This window comes from Fundulus heteroclitus, chromosome 6 (genome assembly GCF_011125445.2).
Source record: "Fundulus heteroclitus isolate FHET01 chromosome 6, MU-UCD_Fhet_4.1, whole genome shotgun sequence".
Lineage (NCBI taxonomy): Eukaryota > Metazoa > Chordata > Actinopteri > Cyprinodontiformes > Fundulidae > Fundulus > Fundulus heteroclitus.
In genome coordinates this window covers 2323910-2349152 of record NC_046366.1, presented here as the reverse complement: position 1 = coordinate 2349152, position 25243 = coordinate 2323910, and the positions used below count along the sequence as shown (strand labels likewise).

Here is a 25243-nt window from a genome sequence, read left to right as displayed (position 1 = left end):
TTGGGAGCAAAGGCAGTTTTGCTCCCTGACATATTTCCACTGCTCAAAGAGGAAATGTCACTTTCACATGCACACCCAAGTCTTGCCACATTCAGAATAACTTGATCTTGACCACTCTCTACATGCATACCCATTGGGTTGTCAATTGACACTGCCAGGTCCATTTGAACAACTGACACTGGAAATAAATTGATTCAGCTTCTCCTGCTGATGTGAGACCACCCCCCCCCCCCCCTTTTTCGGAACTAAAATGTTTAGTGAGATGCACTGTAAAGGCCACTTTGTTGGAAGCAGTGAAGTAGGGCTTCCAAACTTTCTCTTTACTACCGGTCTATGATTTTGGATCCATTGTACAAAGATTATTTTGACACTATGCTGAGGACGACTGCCATTAATAGACTATAGCAAGAAGACAAAGATACAGAAAAGACTCCTGAAAAAGAACAGGGGGCCAGTGCTCAGAGCAGAACACTCCAAAGAAGCCCAGGAGTTGGTCAGGCAAGTCTTTTGTTCAAAATGTAATGCAATATATCAGTTTCAGCTTAAGTGAATGAAACCCATCCAGACACCCTTACTACCTCTCAGTAACACAGAGGTAAAAGCTGGAGATAACGACTGATTTCAGTGGAGGACAAGAAAGGTGAGACAGCAGTTAGAAGTGAGGCTTCTCCATCTCCACTTCCCACATCAGGTGTGGACAAAGATCCAGTAGCAACTATCCAGAGAGTGTCAGGATCCCCAAGTGTTTTGATCTATTATTAATTTTAGGTTCCTGGGGTTCTTTCAGGCTTTAGTTATTTCACCTTTTAAATATTGTTTGTTAGTCTGTAGGTTTTATTTCTTTCCTTCTTGTTCCCTGTTTTTTTAGTATTCTGTACATTATGGATTTAGTGAGTTTATTCGTGGTTCTGTTCTTTTGTTAAAGGTCTGCCTTTCTTGAGTTCAGTTAACTTATTTTTTGGGTCGGTTTATCCGTTATGGTTTTTGTATTCTTGTTAGGTTCTGTTTTCTTACTTGTCGCCTGTCATTTCTTTACTCCCCCTTTTCCTCAGCTTTCCCTTCATTCCTCTCCCCTGTACCCACTAATCTTCTGATCAGCTTCACCTGTTTTTCATGCGTTCTTTCGCTCTATCCTCCTAGTTTTTAAGCAGGCTCATTTCATGTTTGGTTAGTGGTTCCTCCTGTTTGCTATGCCTGGTTTGTCCTGTCGGTTCCTTGTTTTTTGAAAATAAAATTGTCATTTAAGACTCCTTTGTTTGCCTTTTTTTTTTAACATTTCTTTGATACGTTATGCATTGCAAAATCCCAAGTCACAAAACAGCAGAGCCCCACTTCTGAAAGGTTAGACCTTTTTCCAATGCAAACCCCAGGATATAAAGGCCTAGGGCTTTTAAGTTTGACACGTTTCCATTTGCTGGGGGCTGTTTATGCAGAACAGGCCAGAGACATATGGGGAAGTTGTGAGGCAAACTGCAGTACCACTCCAGTCCAGCAAAAAGACAGCGTAGGGCAAACAGCCAAATTTGAATTTGTATCCCTCCACTCACCTAGACTCTGGAGAGACAGATGGAGAATGCACAACTGGTTTTGTTGATGGCGTTGACAGGACTGGGATTGCCACACAGTTAAAATATAGAGCTTTATGAGCATATATTTGCCTCAGCCGTGGCAAGGACCGTGGCACGTCTTCCATAGACTTCCATTAATCTTCAAGCCTTTCTAACCATGTATCTGACCCTAGCCCTAACCCTAACCTTTAGGGGGTTATATCTAACCCTCCCCCTAACCTAAACCTAATTGACACCTTAGTCTTAAACCTAGCCCAGAAAAAAGTGATGACTCACAAAAGGTCCTCACTTTACATCAAAGTCATCTTTACTAGTAAAATGAGTAACAATTGTTCTTGCTCAGCTGCAAGTGCAAACACACATGCACACACAAAATCCGGAGCAATCCGACAGACACAAAAAAGGACATGGCAACAAATCAAGATGAAGTATAAAAATACAATTTAATCAGGTACGGTGCAGATATACACTATTATGTTTAACCTTAAAGGAGAAATAAGTAATAATGATACCTACTGTTTCAAATCGGGACAACACCCCAACCACGTACTTTGGAGACTGTGGCGTAAGTTGCCAAGTCAAGAGAGACGAGGATGTCCATCCATCCATCCATTTTCTAACCCGCTTAATCCCTCATGGGGTCTCGGGGGAGACGAGGATGTAGGGCAGCTAAATTCAAGATGACAGTTCAGCCAAAGTCAGTTACTCTTTTTGGTTCAATATTTAGAAGCCAGTAAGACTCTTTTGCCAACAGAAAAGACCAAATGTCTTAGAAACCTTTGGAACTCTCATATGATTGGCTCAGGACCCAGGAAGTAAACACAGGCTACACACTGCACCAAAGTAGTCCCCCACCGTACCTTTGGGTTTGAAAAGAGAAAATCTTGACTAAGAGATTCTTAATGGAGAGGACCGATTGTTTATAGGGAATGTTACTTCCATCCAGAGTGACAAATGAGAATGATTTTGGTTAATTTTATGATAAATTTCTTACTTATTTCTCCTTTAATGTTTTGACATTCCTACTGTCTGCATTCAGTCATAAAACACCATATATTAGTAAAAGTAGCGTTTGACAAGGCAATGTTTCAAACAAGTAAATATGATATATTCAAGACTAGAGCATTCTCCAAACACCCTGTTTTTACAAAGTTGGCTGTTTTTGACCAAGCTAATCGTATCAGCCATTGACACCAGTGCAGATGCAAACATGTATTTTTTAAATGTCCTGTCAATTTTAAACTAAATGAAACCTGCATATCTGTGGTAAAATTAGTGAATAAAACTGGCCACAAACCCAGCTCATAACAGGGAGATGTCTGTAATATCTCAAGACAACCACCAACTAAAAACTAATAATTTAAAAAACTCTTGTCTTTTGAATAGGAAAAACAATTTGCCTGTCACTATTTTAAACTGATTGAGTTTGCCTTTTTGATGCCTTGTCAGTACCAAATTGTATGTTTGTTGACATTTTATAAAAAATAACAGAGCTGTTGAGCTAAGCATGGAATTAATGAATAGGTTCAGAAAGCCACTGAGCTTTCTGAGACCATCCACAGTTCTTTTCCTCTGGAGCGACATTCACCAGGACAACTTGTAGACCATTTCCAGAGAGAGTCATTGTGCAGGCGAAGTTACGCTGTTTTTGGACTCCACTGAAGTTCCTGTCAGAACCTGGAGGTATGGCGAGGATTTGTGTCAACAGTCTAGGTATCATGGTCAGTGTCTCAGTACAATGTGGGTCATACTGAAGTTTCAAAGTTTAGGTCAAAACCACTAGCTTTTCATGGGTAATAGAGGGGAAATGCTCTATTTGAGAAAATATTTCTCTGAAGTATCTTTTAATGTTCTCCCGAAACAACGATGTGCAGTTTGAGTCTTAAATATATATAAACTTTATGCTGATGATGTTTAAGGCCTTCCCATTACTGATCCAGCTTTATAATCTGTTCACCGTCGGATCGTTAACCTCGTTCTTCAATTTGAGCTTAGTGAATCAGTGCAGGCCTGGTGCTGAATAGACCGAGGCTGAAGGGGCTGAGGAGAGACATATAAAATCAAAGAGTAAGATATGAAAAGACAGAACCAGAAAAAAATGGTGCCTGTTGTACTCTTCTACTACTTCTAAATGGTGACTGTCATCACACACCTCTTGATCAGTGGGACAGTGGATGAGCTTCGGATAAGCTTCTTAGAAGAAGATGGAGAGAAGGAAATGGTGATTTTAGGTGACTTAGGAGGAGAGACAATGGAACAGTGGGGCGTCTTTGACATGTTTAACCTGAAAGAAAAGCACAAGGTTATCAGATGTTTATGTTTGCATGCAAGCATACAGGGAGCAGAAGTTTAGGGTGATGGCAGGGAGGCCTTCCAGCCTTAAAGATTTAGAGCTGACCACTAAAGATAAATGATGAAAATACCAGTTAAAACATGCAAGAATCAGGTCAACAATTATATAAAGTATTTGATCAGACAGCCAATAAAGATTTTTTAACTAATTATTGCGTGTTCAAAATTATTAGCCCTTTTACATTATTTTATTGTCTTCTTAGTCAAGCCAGCCTTTTGCCATTTCATAACTTTTTAGTTTGTTTTTTACTGGCATGACATGGAGCTGTTTATTGCAGCATTTTATGTACAACCCATCTAACAATTCCTACCCCCAGGACCAATATTCTGTTCCTGCATTAACAGCAAATAATTTTCTAGATTTGCATTCAAAATAATGTGGTTTTCTAATGCTAATAATTATTAACTACCAGCTGAAGGTCCATTCGAGTCAGATTGGTGTTATCTGGGGTTCTAATGTTCACTCTGTGTAACGATCCTGGCACTGGAGCTGATCCACAATTCAGCACACCTGCTCTACTCCTCTCTCACTGCAATTAATCTCCACTGGTTCCACCTGGTCTCACCTGCATAAAAGCTCAGTCCAAATCAGCCTCCAGTTCCAGTTCGTTTCAAACCAGTTGGTGAGAACTTTCCAGCCTCTCTGTTTACCAAGCCTGTTTTAGCCTGACCTATTCCTGCCTTGTTACCGAGCCTGTCTGCCCCTTCTCTGATTCTGTCTGCCTGATTGAAGACCCGAACTGTTGGACTCTGGATTTTTGTCCTGTTCATTCTGGACAGTTATGCCCCCCTGCTGGACCCCAGCCAGTCTGTGAGTAAACCTGACTAACCTCTGATTTCCTCTGGACAATTCGTTACCGAACCTGGACTGGACCCGGACCGATTTGGGATACCCATTGGAAACATTCCGGACCTCTGCTCTCTCGGCTCTGACCCTGGACAAACCCCTGGACCAAGTTGCTAAAGGCTAACCCCTTACAGACTGTCTGCTTCTCTCTGCTCTGTTGTGTTCTGACTGAAGTTTGACTCCTCGTCTGCTGCCGACATCCCCAGCCATGACTCACCCTACTCAGGTTGGTGATCAGATCTGATCTCATCCAGTACGATCACTAACCTGTCGCCTTTGCCTCCAGAAGTTAAGCCGAGCTAAGGTACTCCCCATTGCTACTCCACATCTCGAAATAAACTTATTTTCATCGTCACTGATCTGTTTTAGAGCTGAATTACTGGGTCCAGACTCTGCATATTGCACTCTGATTTTGTCAGAGTGATCTCTATAATTCACATAAACAGAAATTTAAAGCAAATATGAAATGTGTTGTTTAGGGCATGAACTTGAGAAAGGTGAGGGCCAGAAGGCAAAGCAAGGGTTTAAGTGAGGTTTTGGAATTAATATTGAGATGTATTTTACATCAAGTTTTAAAATATTCACAATCCAACAGAAAACCTGAAAAAGACTAAATATGGTTTATTTGAGGTTACTATGAGAAGGCCACATCTCTCTGAAAATATATGGCACCCCTACTTAGGTTTTCAATCTTCTGTCTAAACCACAAGAATCTAGAAAAATGTCTTTTGAACAAATGAGACCAAAGATGCTTCCATGATGCACAGTGCCCCGTCTGGCAAAACACAAACACAACATCTGAGCTCATGACACTTCCATTTGTGACTGCTATAGATGCCTTGCAGCTGAAGTGACAGACACGTTAACGGTCGCCATACTGAGTGCCCGCTCTGGTACCTGCGGTACCGAACGTGTTGACGTCACCTTCTGAAACGCATGAATAGGCATTTCTACAAGCTACTAACTTTTGGGGTGTACTATGTTTCCCAGTGAGAGCAATGACATTCTTGGTAACATTTTTTTTTTTTTTTTCCCCATAACTTACCCCTCATTGCTGTCTTGACGGGTAAGAGTTAAAAACCAGAATCAAAGAAGTTGTTGCTCCTAAGGAACTCATTGCTCATAAGACTGCTAATATTTATTTGAAAGAAGGAAAACAGCTTCCAAGCAGATACACAATCTATGAAATTACAGTTTTTCCTGATTTGTATCTTTGAGCTTAAAAAGTGAGCAGATTTCTCTTTTCTTTCTCCTAACCATGAACACATAAAACAAGCTACTGTATGAGCAGACAGTACCTGGAGGAGGAAGAGGCTGATGTCCGTTTTCCCTTCAGGGCTCTCAGATTGTCTCCCTGGGTAAGACTGGTTTCATTACACTTACTCTGTACACATAAAACCAAAGACAGTGCTGCTCTTAGAATACTTGGACTTGGACGGTTGTTTTTGGAATTAGAGAAAGCGAAAAGTTCAATGCCTCACTTCATCTAAACTGTAGGATTTGCACAGGGTGGTTTTGATTGACAGATCATTCATGCTGGAAACCAGATGTGACATAGCTTCCTGTTTGCCCTTTGTTACCGGGTCGGAGGCGGGCAGACCGGGCTGCGGTTGCAGTTGCTGCTGTCGGTTGAACCTCTGCTGGGCAAGTTTCTGTTTGGAGCGATGCACGTCCCCCTGTACCCACAAGCTGTGCTGCTTCCTGCACACACAGCGACTTATACATATTACACAATAAATAATAAAATTACCGCTATTTTTTCACAAATATAGTTAAACATATAACTTGGAAGTAATTTCCCATCTTGGTCAACATCAAAGACTAATCTTCAAGTGATGGTATTCTAATATTGTTTTTAACAATATTATCAAAATCAGTACAAAGACACTAGTGTGGTGTTTGGGCGTTAAGCCAAAGTGATGTGGTGCTTATACACCATGAGTCCTAGTCACTCTTACTACAGAGGGAGCCAAAGGATGCAACATTATTCCACGTTCAGGTCATGTACAGTCTCTGAAGTATATTTGCAATGCAATCACTCTGCTTTCTCTATAGACTCAGAATAAGACCATGAAGACATAGAGCATTCCTTTCTTGCCAGCTGACAAATTCTTATCTGAAAGACTGTTAAAGTCCACATCCCATAATACTGTATTTCTTTGCTATGACAATTCTTATATCTTCATGTCCAATTACTGATAATCAAACAGAGTTTGGAGGATTTTGCTGTGTGGAAAGGTCACCCATTTCACAAGAACAGATTCAGAACTCCATTCCCCTACAAGGCACACCCTGCGTGTGCTGGCTGCTGATTTGCTGCTCTTGCTTCTTATTGCTGACAAGCTGAGTGTGTTGTTAAAACCCCCAACTGATCAGGAAGGCTGTGGAACTTTCTGATCAGTCAGGAGATCTTGAGACATTGTGTTTTCTGTTTGCCATTTGTTCCCTACCATATTGAATGAGAGCATGTAATGTTTCACATTCCAATAGAGAGAGATTTTACTTAAAAAAAAAAAAAAAAACAAAAAAAAAACTTCCATTTTGCTCATGGATGCATAAGACCAAACTCTGGGAAGTGATCCCCCAAGGCCAACTCAAAGGACACTGGGCCAATGTTTCCCTGCCTTAGGTGACCACTGAATGAAGGAGAGACTAAAGTCTTCTGCCATACAGGTAGCAGAAGATTTATGTGACTGGACAGTGAGATTCCAGGTCACGCCAGCAGGGATCGACTTTAAACACATTTCTCTTTAGTTTACTGTTTTTAAGAGGCAGCTAGATAAACAAAGATGTGGAGACATTCTCACACAGGATCAAGAAAAATCGGACAATTACAGCTCTTAGAGTTTGACTTTGTTAATTGCTAAGTAGCTGAAGGTTCATTCATTATTCCAGGCAATGCCTCTTCATATCAGATCAGTAGATGCAGTCAATGTAGTCTGTGCTGCTTTTTGTTTTTGTCAGTCCAGTTTGTTACTTATGCTTCTCGTCCGCAAAAAATAAATTATAATTGATTAGTTTGATTCATGCTTTGATTCATCTTGTAGCTTCTGGTAATTTCTCTCTTAGGCCTTGGGTGATGTACCTTATCTTTCAGAAACAATTAAGTGTTTAGAAATAGATTAATCTCTGCTGCTTTTGAAGGTTCAATAATTGTTAATTCAATGGGAAGGCAATTCATCTCAGACTGACAATTAGATTGTTTAATTAATCTATGATGGTGTCATGGTGCGGTTTTGGCCTGGCTGTTTCCCCTGTTATTTTGCAGCACCTCCTCCTCTCGCACAGCTCAGCCTCCACTCCCTCAGCAATCAGTCACACCTGTTAGGCACCAATCAGTCAGAACTCACTCCACCTGCCAGCCTCTCTACAAAAGCCTCCCTCAGTCTTCTCTTCCCCGCTGGATCGCCATCAGTCTCAACTCACACCATGTCTGTCAGCTGCACTGGTGGATCTCCTGCTACCCCAGTGCTCCAAGTAAGCTCTCTGCTTTGCTGCTGGATCTCCTGCTACCCCAGTGCTCCAAGTAAGCTCTCTGCTTTGCTGCTGGATCTCCTGCTACCCCAGTGCTCCAAGTAAGCTCTCTGCTTTGCTGCTGGATCTCCTGCTACCCCAGTGCTCCAAGTAAGCTCTCTGCTTTGCTACTGGATCTCCTGCTACCCCAGTGCTCCAAGTAAGCTCTCTGCTTTGCTGCTGGATCTCCTGCTACCCCAGTGCTCCAAGTAAGCTCTCTGCTTTGCTACTGGATCTACTGCTACCCCAGTGCTCCAACCCCACGTTCAAAGAACTCTCTCGCTGCACCTCTGGTTCTACAGCAGCCCTTGCACTTCCAAGAACTCTCAAGGACCCAGCTCGGATTCCACTCCGACGCTCTCCTGCCAGCCTTGGGTTCCGCCCCAAGGCTCACCCTTGGTCCTCCAGCTTCCTCCCGTCAGCCTGCTCCTGCACTCATCTCCCATTAGCTCCAGTCCAGTAACAGACTCTGGTTTCTACTCTACAATCCATCATCCTTTAATAAAACTCTCAAACGACCTCTGTGTGTGTGTGCTTCTGTCCGGGTTCATCAAGATGAATCATGACAGATGGATTTACCTATTAAATGATACAGTAGTGTGACTTAAAATGGTGCATGCTACATAATAATTTGAGCTTTATTGATCTCACAATGGATAGATTCACTCCTGCATTTAACCCATCCCCTTGGGGAGCAGTGGGCTGCCACTGTGCGACGCCCAGGAAGCAGTCTGGGGTTAAGGGTCTTGAGCTCAGGGACCCAGAGTGGCAGTATATGGAAGTTGAACTTACAACTTCTGGGACCCAAGTGCAATGCTCTAACCACTAGGCCACGACTCCCCAATGGCCCCACATGGCCAACTGAAAACACATTAATTCACTAATGCTCTGACATTGAGTCAAAAATCGTTGTTGGGTTGAAAAAGAAGCCTCATAATTTTTCTCAGAGCACCAGTTTGAGCTATCAGACAACATGTATTTGAGGTGTGCAAAAATAAAGATATTATGTTCTATTCCATTCTCTTCTATCCAGACTTAACTGAGCCAGGATGGAATTAGTTAAATGTTCAAAGTTGACACTATGACCATACAGTTGTTAATGAACTTAATGTAGGCAGGCTATATGTAAAACAGTGTCATATAATGGGTATGTATTTATTTTTAGACTCATTTGAGTGTCAGTAAGTCTAAAGAGACATGAGATTGTCCTTATTATAACATCACACATTCTAGACCGATCGGTGCTACAGGTGTTAGCACCGTTGTCTTGTAGTGACATGGACATTGATTCAAGGGACAGTGGAATTTCCACATTCTCCCCATGCATGTGTTAGCTCTATAGGTAAACCAGTGTCCTCTCATAGTCCTAAAACATGCATTTTGTAATTTCGCTTTTTCTTGTTCAGTCTTAAAAAGGCCTTAGACTTACTCTTCTAAGAAGTTCTGCTGGGGCCCAATGATTGACCCAGGTCGGCAGATTCTGATCCAAGCAATAGCCTCGGCCGCTGTGAACCGAAAATGCTTCATCAGATAGCAGGCAATCAGGGTGCCTGTCCGCCCCAAGCCAGCTAAGATAGAAAAATTAGACATTTAGGACATGCATGACTTTCAGAGTGCAAGGAAAAAAATAACAAAGCGCCTCCAACCACACCTTTACAGTGCACGGCTACAGCACCATCTGTGCTTTCACACACATGCAGGAAGCGTCTAACAATCAAGTCAGAGGGTGTTGAGCCATCCATGAAGAAGAAATCATGGTGTTCGAATCCTGCGTCCTCAAACCGTCTGCTGTCATACAACTTCTTGTTCAGGCGAACCACAGTCGTCACATTGTTTTTGCGGAAGTGTTCAAAGTACGCCTCAGGTGCATGGAGAGGATAACCTAAAATTTTAGGACAACCCAAGATGTGTCAATCACAATTTGATGTTGACATCTTTTTTTTCATCTGACATTACTTTTTTTCAAAATGTTGAATGAAAATACAATGCCTTGCAGGAGAACGTTTTCACCAATTATCACATGGTTTTCAACATATTTAAGAATAAACCAATAAATGTCATCTGTGCAGCCCAGTCCCCTTTCCTCCCATTTAGTCAGATTCCTAAATAAAACCCTGTATCACAATAGCTGTGAGTCTGTCTGTCATTTCATCTCAGTTTAATTCCTGCTATTCTGTGAAGCGTCAGGCAGCGCACACACATAGGTGCTCCGCTCCGATTGCCTTCACAAAATGCTGTTGGCGTTCACCAGGGATGAGAGTTTATGGGAAAAGGGTTACAGCAACAACTTCAGACTGGGGCAGATACTGACCTTCAAGCAGGACAACAACCTGAACAAATACACAGAGCTAGAATGGAATGTGAAAAAAAACCTTTACCACGGTAAATATTTCCCCACATTTGAGGAAAAAAACAGGCTAGCTCCTTCTCACTTTGCTCAGAGCGTCAAAACACTGCACAAGCGTCCAAGTTGAGGCATTGGATGTCTTTTTGACGCCTGAAGGAGGATTAAACAGAGATGACCCTACAGACACTGTTCATCCAGTCTGACTGAGCATATGCTATTTTACAAAGATGAGGCAAACGTTTCACTCTCTAGACATGCAAAGCTGGATGAGACAAATCCCAAACGACTTGCGGTTGGAATGGCAGGTAAAGTGGTCTTACAATTTGTTAAGTCAATGTACAGCACACCTTTTCAGACTTTTCTTTGTTCATTTTTTCCAACCATATATAATTTCCTCCTTCTTCCCAATTTATGGCCACTTTGTCTTGGTCTTACCATTCTCAACCTTGTTTCGAGCATGAGGGCTGCTGAACGCCAGTATTTTTCCTGGGATGATCCAGTTCATGTCTCCATTTTCAACTCGCTGAAATCAGACACGGTAAAGAGTCAAATATTTTGCATTGGAGGTGAGTGAGTAATCTGCATCAATGGTTAACACATGAAAACCCAGAGGATAGTTATGGGCAAAAATTATGAGAGACTTTCCTTTTTTAATTGTTTTATTCAAAGACCTTTATCAATTTAAAAACTTTACTTTTGAGTGAAATTACATTTTCATTATGTTAAAGAATAAAAAAATACGTTGCCACCAGTGCAGAGCTGGCTCAATATTGACAACAGTGAGTGCATCTCTGCACAGACAAATGTAGAGTTTGGGAAACAGTCTTGTCACAAGAGAAGCCACAAAGCCGCTTCTGTCAAACACAAAGGTCAGGATCAGACATAAACTGTGAAGGAAATACATGGATGGAGAGCAAGAGACAGGCCCAATATTATTTTTATTGAAAAATAATTATTTTACTTATGTGGAACATCCTCCCAATCATGCCTAAGAACACTGCCACAGATGTAGAGAGAGATCAAACTGTCCTCTGAGAGCAACCTCTTCCAAGAATCCAGGAACAATCTGATGATGATCTGTGGATTTTCCTGAAGAAGTCAGCACTGAATTTTTCACTAGTAATCAGGGATCTCCCGGGATCTTAACCACACTGGAAACCTGTGGTTAGTTTTCATAAAGCAGCTGGAGAAACGGGAGTCAACAAACAGGAATCAATTCAAAGCACCAAGAAGGTGTGAATGGGTGTGTCTCAGGACTTTGATGATATTCACCATGTCAGAGTGAATTACAGATATTAAGTTGAAGAATCCACATTAAATTCAAACTTGATAATTAAAAAACCTCATTTGTGATGCCACCAAATCCACGACTCTTTTAAACATAGATATTCATGAGATAATACTTGGGAGTTCCAAGATCTGTAAAGATGCTTTTTTGTTGTTCTTAGCTTACCTTTTGCAGAAAATCATTGCGCAAATTAATCAGACAGCTCTCCTGAGAAACTGTGGAGCTTACATATCCAGTCAAAAACTTGCTGCAGTTGTGTCTGAGTCATAGGTGCCAATCATTCATTGTTCTCAGGTAGAATAAATTACTTTTGTGCATATTGGGTTACACAACTATTTATTTTCATTCATGGTTGTGCTTAAAATCCATTTTATAAACTTAATGGTTGGTAGAGATAATCACTCTTACCTCATAATGTTCATATTCTTCAGTACTAAATGTTTCAAAATCCAGGAAGCCATGCTGTAATGCCTGCAAGAGAAAAACACAATTAGAACATTCTCTAAAATCAAAGAAGCTAACGTTCCCTCCGGGAAAGGAGAAGGTTGAAATGGATTCTTATTTCATTTAATAAGGAGATGTACATGGGCTGTGCACGGTAACATACCTTGCGTAATCCCTGTAAGCAGTCCAGGACAGTGAGGTTGAAGGTGCACCCACCTACTGCTGCATCCCTGTGTGACATACAGATGCTGGTATGTTGATAAACTCAACGATACATGAAGTCAGAATAAGGTTAAGAATAATTTAATGTAGCTACAAAAATAAATTAAAACATACATTAGCATCAGCTAAATTGCTTCATCCTTAAACTGCTGTCACACTTTTTTATGTTAAAACGTCCATTGGTGTATCTGAAAGGCTTTACATAGGTCGAAGAAATGAAGCCATTTTGTGAAACATCATCTCTATAATGCATGTGTATTAGGATGAAAATGGTAAAATGCGCCTTTTGCTTCTGCTTGAGGACAGAGTGAGTTACTTTTTCAGTGATGTGATCAAATTGTATAGTTCAGTTATGTTTCAATTTTAATGATCAGTTGATCGTCTTACATACACACAGTATGTGAGTGCCCCCAAGAGGTCAAATCATTTTTGGCTGATTAATCTAACTGAAAATGGGTCAGCATGCCCTACTGTTGGAGCCCCTTTAATGTTCAGCATGGCCAGTTGATTTAATATACATCAGTGCAGACAGAGCGTCTGCATAGTATGACATTAAGTAATGTTATCATTGGGTCACTGTTGCAATTGTTTTGTGTAAATTCCTTAGCAGTGGAATATTTGTGTAATATAATCCCTATCAGTTGTATGTCTCACAATGACACATACAACAGGAACAATGCCAGGAACAATGGTTGCAGCCTAATTTGGGATTTGTGACATCTATATTTTCAAAAAAATATATAGATTGAGATTTTTTCTTTTTTTCTTTATTTTTCCAAAAAAGTAATTTCTGCTTTTCATAGGAAAAAAAATAGCTTTTATTGGGACAAGCGTTTCTTCTTGTACTGGATGCTGTGCGGCTGGCTTAATTTTCCCAACAATTTTGCTGTATTGTTATGATGTGTAACCATAGCAACAGGGTGCTTTATAACAGGGAGCAGCTGATTAACACCACAAAAGCAGAAATAATATGACAACTGAAGCCAGAAATCCCACAGGAGTTGAAAAGGAGTCCTCCTGATCTGCATGGTTGCAGATCAGGAGCAAAGAGGAGAGATAGAAGGAGGAAGTTCAAACCATCTCTGCCATCCATCATCATGGGCAATGTGAGAGAGTTAGCTAACAAGTTGGATGAACTTCAAGCCCTGGCAAGGACTCAGCAAGAGTATTGGGAATGCAGTATTATGTGTTTTACTGAGACATGGCTGCAGGATCATATCCCCGACTCCAACTTTTCTCTGCTGGGCTCCCAGACTATTTGAGCAGACAGAGATTTAAAGAGCAAAGGAAAACGAAAGGAGGTGGATTGGGAGTGTCAACTCTTCTGTCATCATCTGTTGGGGAAGCAGCATCAGAGCCAGGGACCTAAAAAGGCTCAATAACCTGAAAAAAAAGACTGGTTGTGTTCTGGGGATGACGGTGGATCTGCACACACCATCACCATCTATAATAACTCCTTGAAAAAAATGAATTACATCAACATTTAATTTCAATTTGGAATAAATTAAGTATTTTTGGATTGAATTGAATTACTACTCCTTACTCCACCTTTGTGGTAGACAGTTTTTGCTGTACGCAACCCCGCCCCGTCAAAAAGCCCTGAGAAAGCAGTACTGGGTTGCTTGGGGAACCAAAGCCCCAGAAAAGTGAAATCAGTCCGGTAAATGTGTATGAAAAACCTCAGGCTTTTTATTGGCAATGCAAAAAGGGCTATTGTTGTGAAGTCAGTTATTAACTGATTAGAATTCTAAATAGCTGGATTTTCTTTCTATTCAACGAATAAGAGAAAGCTGCCAAGGGGAGCTAATGGGTTCTTGTTTGTGTACCTGAATGGCAGGTAGGCTGTGTTATTTCCTGAGATTAGAGTCCTGTAGGCTTCATCTGGACTCCTTTTCAAATAGATAACCTAGAGAGCAAAAGTTAGACTGAATAAATAACAATGAGAGACTAGACAAAGAGCCATACTGATGAAATGATGAATAAGAGGGTAAATGAAACAATATTTACAGCGTAGGCACCGATGAGAAAAGCAGCATTTGCTCTTTTTTTCTGGTCATAGCTGGTGTAGTGGACCAGTTTCTTTCTAGACATTGTAAATGACTAACCCGACAGAAAACAGACAAGGAACAAAAATCAGAAAGAGATCAATAATGAACAACATGAAGGAGCAGAATTAGGTTAAAACTTTCAATGTTACCTTGAGCTTCTTGTTGAGTTTGCAGCAGTATTTGAAGAGCATGGCAAGGTTAAGTGGCCCGAAGTCTGAATAGAAACTGGAAAATAAAGTGAAACGTTACATAATCCCATTTGTTAGTTTTTTGTAATCAGAAAATAAAAAATTGACCAATGTACTATGTTGTTTATAATATATAATTTAGTAATATGTAAAAATAGTGTTTCTCATCACTTAAAATCCAACATGGCTGACTCTTGCTTTAACAATGGTTGGGAATGTAATATTTATAGATATTTTGCACTTCATTCAGTTTAGATCTCTATTCATTAAAGGGAAGTTTTCCTCTCCACTTTCACTACATGCATGCTCTGTATGAAGGATTGCTACACAGTCAACGACACAATTCCAGCAACTGTTCACTGTGGCTGCATGCTCTTTCAGGAGGAGTAAATGCAGCCAGTCAATAACTTGATGCAATCTGCTGGCTTCCTTTGGATAGGAAAGGTTTTCACCAATCTGTCTGTATGATTTTATTGAACTGACTTTGTAAAATGCCTGAATTGCGTTCCTGAAGATGGTTGCATGTTGGAGTAGCACTTTTGTTTTTATTCTGTGAATCTTTTTAAGGAGCTTCAATTCCTCCTTTTTAAAAAGCAGCTATTTCATATTTATATGGTGCTGCTTAAAGGGTTTTGTTGGTGTTTTTTCATTTTTGGGCAATCGGTTGGTTTTGTACAACACAGATTATCTGATAAGGAGGCGCTGAGGATGAAGGACAGGAGCAAGAAAGCCAACTCTTCCATTGATGATTATGGGCAATGTGAGATCTTTGGGAACAGGCTGGAGGAACCCCAAGCCTTAACAAGGACCCAGCCAGAATATTGGGAATGCAGTATTATGTGTTTCATTGAGACAGTGCTGCAGGATCTTATCCCTGACTCCAGTGTCTCTTTGCTAGGCTTTCTGACTGTATGTGCATACAGAGATTTAAATAAGAGTGACAAAAGCAATACTGGTGGATTGGTGGTGCTGGTGAACAACTTCTAGGACATGTGGAGTTTTGTCTCTGCCGTCCGGATATTGAAGTGTTATAAGTTTTCTTTACCCAAAGAGTTCGTCTGTGTTATTTTGGCAACAGTCTATGTTCTACCATCAGCTGTTGCTGACACTGCATGTGATGTTATCAGCTGAGTTGTGGATAAGCTACAGACACAACATCCAGATGCTTTTCTGGCAATATCTCATGATTTTAATGATGCCTCACTCTCTGCTACTTTTCCAACTTTTCAACAAATTGTCAAGAGCCTTGATCCAAACTGGTCTGCTGACTCCACATCTGGCACCATGTGAATGCTGTGAACATTTCCCTCCTGGTGAACGGGATCTGATCTGGTGGGAAAATCTCCCTGCAGACCATCCATGTGGGTACCTGCTGGTCTTGCATGTTTTCAAACTTGTAACTTTAACTGTGAGAAAATGAACAGATTTTGATCTCTGTTTCACTATTATTGATTTTAATGAAAAGCTATAGATTCTACTGTTCCCATTTGGTTCAGTGTCAGACAGAGAACTCTTCACAAGCTGGTATAATTTTGCATAAAAGAAGCTATGAAGGTAAAACATGCTTTATTTTGGTCTTAAATGCTCCTCTAGCTGCACCCAAATGTGACTGAAACACAAGAATGGTGAAGCTTGTTGTTTTTTCTGCAAAGTCAGAATTACAATCTTTTCTGGTTGAAAATTACATTCTTGAAACCTTTCAGTCTGGTTTCAAAGCTTGTGATAGTACTGAATGAGCATTATTAAGAGTTGTCAATGATATCTTGTTGGCATGTGATTTTGGTACCTATACGGTCTTGGTTCTGCTTGAACTAACTGCTGCCTTTGACACTTTTGACCACAACATCTTAAAATCATATCAACATCATTTAGTAGCCATTCAGCACAATGCTCTGGACTGGTTTAGATCCTACATGGCTGATCACTCTTTCTCTGTCAGCATTTCAAACATTGAATCATCTTTCGCTCCTTTATCATGTGGGGTCCCACAGGGCTCAATTTTAGGACCTCTACTCTTTTATTAACACTAATTGCCTTTAGGCTCCATCCTCAGGACTTTCCATTTCTACGCTGACGATTGTCGGCTCTATCCGCCCTTGATGCAGGGTGATGGCTTCTCAGTAAATGCCTTGCTGTACTGTCTGGAAGACATTAAAGCTTGGCTTGCCCTGAACTTTTTAAATTTTAACAGTAAGAAAACTGAGGTAATACTGTTTGGACCAAGTTGCTCCTGTGACCCTTGTACTGTTGATCTGGGACCCCTGACAGCATATTTTAAACCAAGTGTCACTGATTTGGGTTTTAAGTTAGATGGTCAGATCAGAGCAGTTGTTAGATCATGTTTTTATGAAATCCTTTCAGTCAAAACAGCTACTTGAAACAGTAATCCTTTCATTCATATCATCCTGCCTGGATTACTGTGATGGACTCTGTGTTACTCGTCTACAGCTGGTTCAAAATGTTGATGCTCGTCTTTTAACAGGTACTCCAAAAAACAGAGCATTCTACCCTTATTCTGGCCTCACTCCACTGGCTCCCAGTACATTTAGGAGTTCATTTTAAAATTCTTATTTTTGTTTTTAAGTGTTTGAATGACCTTCCCTGCTGTACCTCTCTGAGCTTCTTCACTCCTACTCGGTCAGCTGAACTGCATCTCTCGGAGGTACCAAGGAGGTACCAAGGTCTAAGAGGAAGCTCAGAGGGGATAAAGCCTTTATTATTGTTGCTCCTCAATTTTGGAATAACCTGCCCCTGCACATAAGGGAGGCTCCTTCACTGCCCACTTTTAAAATGTGCCTTAAAACCCATTACTGTTCTTTGAGACTTAGTTTTCATTTTAATTGGTTTTATTGTTTCTTTTAAGTGTTTTTATGCATTATCTTTTTTTTAATGGATGTGTTTTAGTTTGTAGTGATGTACAACACTTTGTTTCAGCTGTTTTTAAGCGCTTTATAAATAAAGATGGTATGGTATGGTAAAAGTCTGAAATCTTGGAATGAACCCCTCAGATCCAATTAAATATCTTAGTGTTACTTTTGACTGTAGGCTAGGTCTTATAATGCACATTAGAAATGCTAAAGAGAAAAGATCCTGTCACAGAAAGAAAGCTGGAGTTCCACTGTTTTGCTTTATGAACTGCAGAATAGATTAGAATATGATTCAAAATTCAGCTGCTGACAAATATCAGGAAGAGAGCCAACATTACCTCACTTTTGACCTCTCTGCATTCGCTGTCTGTACATATTCAATTCAATTTTAAGTGCAGTGGGTGGTTTTATAATAACCTTTAAAATCATTCATATCTGCCACCGTGAGGCTAACCAAACATAAAAGGCATCATTTGGGTTTGATTTCAGCTGACCTTTACCAATTGTGATAATTTGTTTATGAATAAATTTGATCTGAAATTAATTATAGCACTTTAAGCTTACATATGTTGATTTTATATCATTTTATTTGCAGTACAGTTTTCTTGGTAGGATTAATCAACCAGTTGAGATTGATTAGTCATAAAATCTACATTATTTATCTATAAAATTATTTATGCTCATTTACAATTCTTCTTTGTAACACTTGTGGTTTGAACTTGAGTACTCAATTCTATGTATTTGGATTTTCCAGAACAATGTTACGTTGTCTTTTTTGTATTGTCATTTCCACTGTGATGCCTAATAATATTGAGATTTAAGCAAACCGTCAAAGACATGAAGCCTAATGGTGTCTGCATACACGATTAAGTGTCTGCTCTGAATGGCATCATGGAGAGGGTTTGTTCTAAATCCGTTTGCATCAAGGCTGCAGTGCGCTGATCTCATCTTGGCCTACATCTTAGAAAGGGATCATAAGCGCTGGCTAAACGTTTACACAAGTGAATGGGTTCTCATACTATGGAGAGAAAATGGACTCAAAACATCTCTGCGTGTGTAATACTAGATTTGTAACCTGTGTAACCCTGTTTGTGTGTAGCTTTTGGTACTTCAATATTATTGCTATGCACAAGAATTGTAATAAAGACTTTAAAATTAGAAATGGTCAGACACTGCATAAGTAAATGACATGGTCTAATAAAAGTAGTTTGATCCACATGATAAAACAAAGCATATTGAAAATCACCTTGGTCCACTGGTTCAGCTATAAATATAAATATTAAACTAGTCCATGCATTTGTTACTTCAAGGCTGGACTATTGTAATTCTTTACTATCAGGAAGTCCACAAAATGCAGTTCGAAGTCTTCAGCTGATTCAAAATGCTGCGGCAAGAGTTCTGATGAAAATCAACAAGAGGAATCATATTTCTCCAATTTTAGCTTCCCTTCATTGGCTTCCTGTTAAATCAAGAATAGAATTTAAAATTCTTCTTCTAACGTATAAAGCCCTTAATAATCAAACTCCATCATATATCAGAGCTCTGATTACCCCGTATGTTCCTAACAGAGCACTTCGCTCTCAGACTGCAGGTCTGCTGGTGGTTCCTAGAGTCTCTAAAAGTAGAATGGGAGGCAGATCCTTTAGCTATCAGGCTCCTCTCCTGTGGAACCAACTCCCAGTTTTGGTCCGTGAGGCAGACACCCTGTCTACTTTTAAGACTAATCTTAAAACTTTCCTTTTTGACAAAGCTTATAGTTAGAGTGGCTCATACCCTGAGCTGTCTCTATAGTTGTGCTGTGATAGGCCTAGGCTGCTGGAGGACATCAGGGTCTAATTTTCTCACTCTCCTGATTTCTACTGTTCTTCAGTCTACTGTTCTCCAGTTTTGCATTGTATTACATTGAAATGACTGTCGTCATTTCAGCTTTTAACTTTTTGCTCTCTCTCTTTTTCTTCATAGTAGGTACACCTGGTCTGGCGTTCTGTTAACTGTGACATCATCCAGAGAAGACGGCTCACCCGCTACTACCATCTAATGTAGAACAGATTACTAGATTAATGTGTGCTTCTGTGCTTGTTTGTCTGTCTTGTTGTGTCTCTGTTCTGTCTTCTGTAACCCCAGTCGGTCGAGGCAGATGACCGTTCATACTGAGCCCGGTTCTGCCGGAGGTTTTCCTTCCCGTTAATGGGGAGTTTTTCTATATTTTTACATTTACAGGTATAAATGAAGTCTCCAAGTTCTTTAATTTTCAAGCAAAATTTGTGCTGATTTGTGCCACTCGCAATTAACACGCATCAGGATGAGGTGGATTTTGAGCTTCAGTATACTGGACTTGACAAGATTTAGCATCTCCAGAAATTAGATGGAAAGTCCAGGTAAAGAATCTGTGAGCTTTAAACCACCAGCCATAATTTAAGACCTATGTTCCAAAAATGTAAAAAAGCTATTGTCTCTCAATTTGATGTAATGGCCTGAAATATTCCCTGAAGGTTTGTAACAACAACAAAATAATGGAAAGTCAAAACCAAATACAGATTGAAGTGAAGGAACCATAAAGTCTGGTTATAAAGGAGACAAAGAAACAGCTTTATTTCCTCAACTCTGTGCTAAAGAAATTACTTTGTGGATTTCATATTTCAAGACTGAGGTCACAAAAAGGTTTTATGGATTCATAGTAATTCCAGACAGCCATGTACATGTACTAAATTACAAAAATGGGAAAAAATGTCAATATTTGTTCCTTCACCGCCTGACAACCTCTCAAAAACGACAATTATTTTTGATTTATGTAGCAGAATCCTTACTACGTCTTTGTATCACTGTTACTGGACAAGCAAAAGAAACAAAGGTAAAGAAAGGTCAATAAATTTAAATGATTCAAGGTCCAAAAAGAAATTATAAAAATCCCAGGTTGATTAAAAGAAAAATAGTTATAGTAATTATTTCAGAAGTTTCCAGACGCTATTTTCTAGATATTTAGGATTCAATGATGCGTCTGAACATCAGCTGATATGCATGTGACTCTCGTCATGGTTCCCCCCACAGTACACAACGTACATGCAGCTTTACCTGGAGACAGCAAGTAGTCCTGAGGTGTGTGTGTGTGTGTGTGTGTGTGTGTGTGTGTGTGTGTGTGTGGCTTGTGATGGACAGGCTGCCCCTGGTTGTACCCCACCTCTCCCCCTTTCATCTGCTTTTTTTTAATCCCAACACAGTTTGCATTCTTCCGACACTAAGACTGACTCTTAAACTAGATAAGAAAATGCATCTGACGTTTCTTTCCAGGCTGTTTACGCTGAACAGTTCTGATGTCCATAGTAGTAGCTTACTTGAATATGTTTGTAAGAGCAGAAAGCAGGTTGCGTAAAAAGTGAGTGTGGGACAGAGGCTGGAACCGTAGATTACCTCTCGTAGATGAATTCTTCATCTGTGCTGAAGAAGTGTGTGTTTGCTGTGTTCTTTGGTTTGACGCGGAGAGTAGCAAAGTACAGCCGATCTGCGGTGTACAAGACACAGAAAGATAGACAGCATTTCATTATTGACAGGTCTCGTGGGCTCAGATGTGCAATGGTTTGCTCCATGTACCAGACACAGGAAAACACAGCAACCCCTTCTGTACGTCATGAAAGACGACATCACCTTCAGACAAACCACACACATTTCCAATCTTCCTTTGGGCTATCTTTGTTATTTTGAAAGAAATTAAGAAGAATCCGAATCAACTTTATCGGCCATGTTTGTGTGTACAAACAAGGAAGCTGATTTTGATTTCAAGCAAACAAACATTAAATATTAATACATAAACTTTAGAGGAAATAAAGTAAATGGTAAAGGAACAGAATGTACATGTAGTGCGTCTGTGCAGCCGTTTTTGTCTTTGTAAATAAAAAGAAAACAGAAAGGCGGGTTGTGGTGGTGCAAACATGCTCAATAATTACATTACTTAATAAAGGATTAGTGCTTCGATCAGTTGACTCGTAATTTCAGCATCTCCCACCAACTAACTAAGATAGCAGCATTGGCGTATTTCCAAAGCTTCTCACCTTGAAATGTATACTTTACCTAACAGCGACTGAAATAACGTTAAACTGAAGAGTAAAGACCTAAACAGCTGTTGTATGATGAAATACCGAAAACATAGTGAAGACATCATTTCAACTATTTAACAGATAATTTGTCTGATTTCCATCCATTCATTGTCTTTATCCAAAATTGGGTTGCATAGGGTCTCTCTCTCTTTCCAGCTCATTCTGGGGTACCCCAAAGCGTTTCCAGGCCAGTGGGGGTATATAGTCCCTCAAGTGGGCTCTGGGTCTTTCCCAGGGTCTCCTCCCAGTGGAATGAGCCCCGAAAACCCTCAAAGGTCCTGATAAGATGCCCAAACCCCCTCAACTGACTCCTTTTGATGCAGAGAAACAGCGGCTCTACTTTAAGTTCCCCCTAGATACCAGAGCTCCTCACCCTTTCTCTGAGGCTGAACCTGGCTACCCTCCAGAGGAAGCTCACTGTGAGCTTGATAAGAACAAATAATACTAATCAACTGTTCCATGTAAAATCAAAAACTGGAAACCGAAACCCAACTCAAAGAGAAGACTATTTTTCAGAATGTTTCATTATATTTAACGAAAGCTTTCAGGAAAGTTATCGATTCAATTCTATTTTCACACATAAAAATATTGTTTTACTTACACAACCATAATATATAAGAAATGGACATCCATCTTTAGTGTAATATACCTGATTGATAGCGATGTTTAAATACTTTAAATTTGACAGACCCCACTCTGAAACCGCTCTGACCAATGAGGGGGTCAGGTCATTATGCATAAAATATATTTTCAAAAAGGAATTTAGGAAAGAAAAGGTAACTTTGGCAAGCTGCAAAATGAATGTCTTTTAAGAGTTGTAACACTTTTTTTTGCCTTTTATGGGCAAGTTTAAATGTCTGTCGCTCACTCCCAGCCCACCACACCACTTCTGTAAATATAACAGCAGCATAATAAAACTCTACAACTTCTGGAGGCTAAAAGGAAATACTTAAGTGCCAACTAAACCTGCACTTACATCACATAGACGTCTTAAAAATAGTTGACCTGACTCTTATTCTGTTGCGCTAATTATTTTCCCCCATGCCTAGCCTGCAGAGTTCTATTAATTCTAATAATTGTACAGTGAATTAAGTGTGTGCATATAGCATTTATTTGTTCAGGGTTTTTATTGCTGTATGTACTCACAAGTGACAGAGCCACTAGCTAAATGTTCTTATGGAAAACGATAGTGGATCCTGAAAGCGTCTCAAGAGATCTCGAGATGATATATTTTACTAAACACAAGTGTCAGTGTGCAGCTTATTAAACCATTTGTATTGTATTAGTATTGCTGAAATGTGATGAATTTGAGCTTTTTGCATGGAATCAATATTGTTTGCTACAAAATCAATATTCTTGTTGAGCTTACCTTTGATAAATTCAGCCTGCTCGTATTCCTCCGCCATTTGACTCGTCAGGAAGTGTTGCTTTCAGTGGACTCTGACTAAGCCTCTGCTCAAGTTTATAAAAAGATGGATTACTTCTCGGTCTGGTTCAGTTGATATGACACCACTTGTGATCTGGCAGGAACCTGAGTTCACAGGGGAGGAGCATGATCCGTTATCCCACTTGAGCGTCTCCGCTTGGATCCAGCCCTAACACTATGGTCAATATCCACTCCTGCAGTTGGAATTTAGTCCGGTTCCAACAGTTCAGTCACCTTAAATAAAGTCTCCAAAGTCAGAACAAACTACTTCTCTCTGCTTTCCAGTTTGCCACAGTTAGAAGACTTTCCAGAAGGTTCCAGCAAGCCGACACATCAAGCTGTCCACATAGAGAGAGCACTAATCTCTCTCCTGATCTGCACTGCTTGGTCTCTCTCTCTCTCTCTCACACACACACACACACACACACACACACACACACACACACACACACACACACACACACACACTGACACGCATGCTCCCAAAGCCCAGCAGGGGTGACCAGATAAGCGGTTTGTTATGAATACTTTCCTGTAATCCCTTTTGTAGAAATGTGTCTTTATGTAATAGCTGATTTTAATTCTTTCATAACAAAGGTTGTTTCCACATCAGTGAAAGAGGCCTGCAGTCAGAACAGACTTTAAGGTAAGACTATACCTTAACATTAGGATTTCAGACCACATATCAACTTCGTAACAGCACGCAGTGTGTGGAGCTTCACTCCAGCAACATCTGATAGCTTAGTCAGAGATTGGGTCAGCTGGCCTGAATGGTTCTGTTCTGTCGCCTGAGGGTGCTACCAAAGGCTGAGGTGCCAAATCTCTTAGCTCCATAACTGCAGGGTTGATCTGTGAGGTTCACACAGGGCCGGCTAAATCTGCACTTACATCACAAATTAACAAGTGTTTCAGACGGTGATAACGGCGTATTTTTGCCTAGTAATCCAACTAACATTGTAGAGTCTTTACTTGTCCAGTTCTTCTTTAGGGTGACACAATTTATTTAAGATGCATAGATTCTGCACTCAGTCTGTCATATAATACACACTGTCCCTACGGTGGCTAGCAGAATTATTTACACTTCAAACCTTTTCACTTTTTTCAGCACCTCTTGTGTCAATATTTTGCAAAAACACCTTTCAGGTCTCTCAAGGCTGGTTCCAATAGATTTTAATTGGTTGTGTCAGATTAAAGGAAAGTGAATAAACTTTTATTGAAACAACTGAAATCTGAAACATGAAATAAAGCAGCAATTCTTTTTATTTTCAGCTTCTGCAATTCGATGGAATGATCATTGTCTCCATTAAAATAGAAGACCATCACATCATGGTTACTGTGTTCAAGTAAGGCAGTCACAACACATTTATCCTTATTTTATGTATTCACAAACTAAAGCAACATTCTCAGATTACTCAGAGCAATGTGTGCCACTGGTTTATTAAGATAAAAAAGGTCAAGATTGTGAATAGATAAATTTAACCTGCAGCTTTCATAAAAGTTTTTGAGTAGCATCCATGTTAGGACATATAAATATCTATATCTATAAAATATAGATATAGATATTTCTTGTTTGTATCTCATTAAATCGGTAGCATACATAGTCTAGGTACAAACCTGTTCATTTCTGGGTTCTGCTCAATATTCAGAAATAAATAAATCATTGCTTATATTTCTAAAAGGAGATTGCGGCACAAAAAATCTGAAGTGAAGTTAGTTTTCCAATTTGCAGCTATTTTTTTCTGGTTATTTAGCCTCAAAATGGAAGCAGTAGCTCCTTTAGTGACTTCCTCTTGGAGAGAGACACACCTCTGCATATAAGCCCTCAGCCAGTTGTAAAGTCTAGAGGATGAAATAGAGCACATGGCGGTCACAGCAAAAAGATCAGCCAATGGCTGACCTGCCTGACTCAACAGGTAGGGCTCAAGGGACCTAACTAATAGGACATTCTCTGTGATCGTTGACGACGTCTGTTCCTCACCAGCTCCTCTGTGTGCCCCAAGGTTTCATCCTAGGCCCTGCACTTTTTTTAAATACACGATAAA

The 25243-nt window shown here is 40.1% G+C and overlaps 1 protein-coding gene across 1 annotated transcript; it reads right to left on the bottom strand.

The window, feature by feature from the left end:
* Positions 1–1992: 1992 nt before the first annotated feature.
* LOC110369213 (dual specificity protein phosphatase CDC14AB) lies at positions 1993–23590 on the bottom strand. Its single transcript, XM_036137837.1, has 14 exons — positions 23145–23590; positions 21093–21183; positions 14779–14854; positions 14589–14681; positions 14408–14487; positions 12523–12589; positions 12324–12386; positions 11063–11150; positions 9932–10162; positions 9710–9848; positions 6249–6468; positions 6066–6151; positions 3721–3852; positions 1993–3608 (listed from the first exon to the last, which is right to left on the bottom strand). Exons 1-14 carry the CDS (start codon positions 23179–23181, stop codon positions 3560–3562), a joined length of 1452 nt encoding a protein of 483 aa, XP_035993730.1. The 5' UTR covers positions 23182–23590; the 3' UTR covers positions 1993–3559.
* Between the last annotated feature and the right edge of the window lie 1653 nt (positions 23591–25243).

Coding starts and splice junctions, on each gene's coding strand:
- LOC110369213 (XM_036137837.1), bottom strand. CDS start 23,181: ATGGCGGAGGAATACGAGCAGGCTGAATTTATCAAAG. Junction 21,184..23,144: donor GCAGGCTGAATTTATCAAAG/GTAAGCTCAACA, acceptor TGTACACCGCAG/ATCGGCTGTACTTTGCTACT. Junction 6,152..6,248: donor AATCCTACAGTTTAGATGAA/GTGAGGCATTGA, acceptor TTATGTGTACAG/AGTAAGTGTAATGAAACCAG.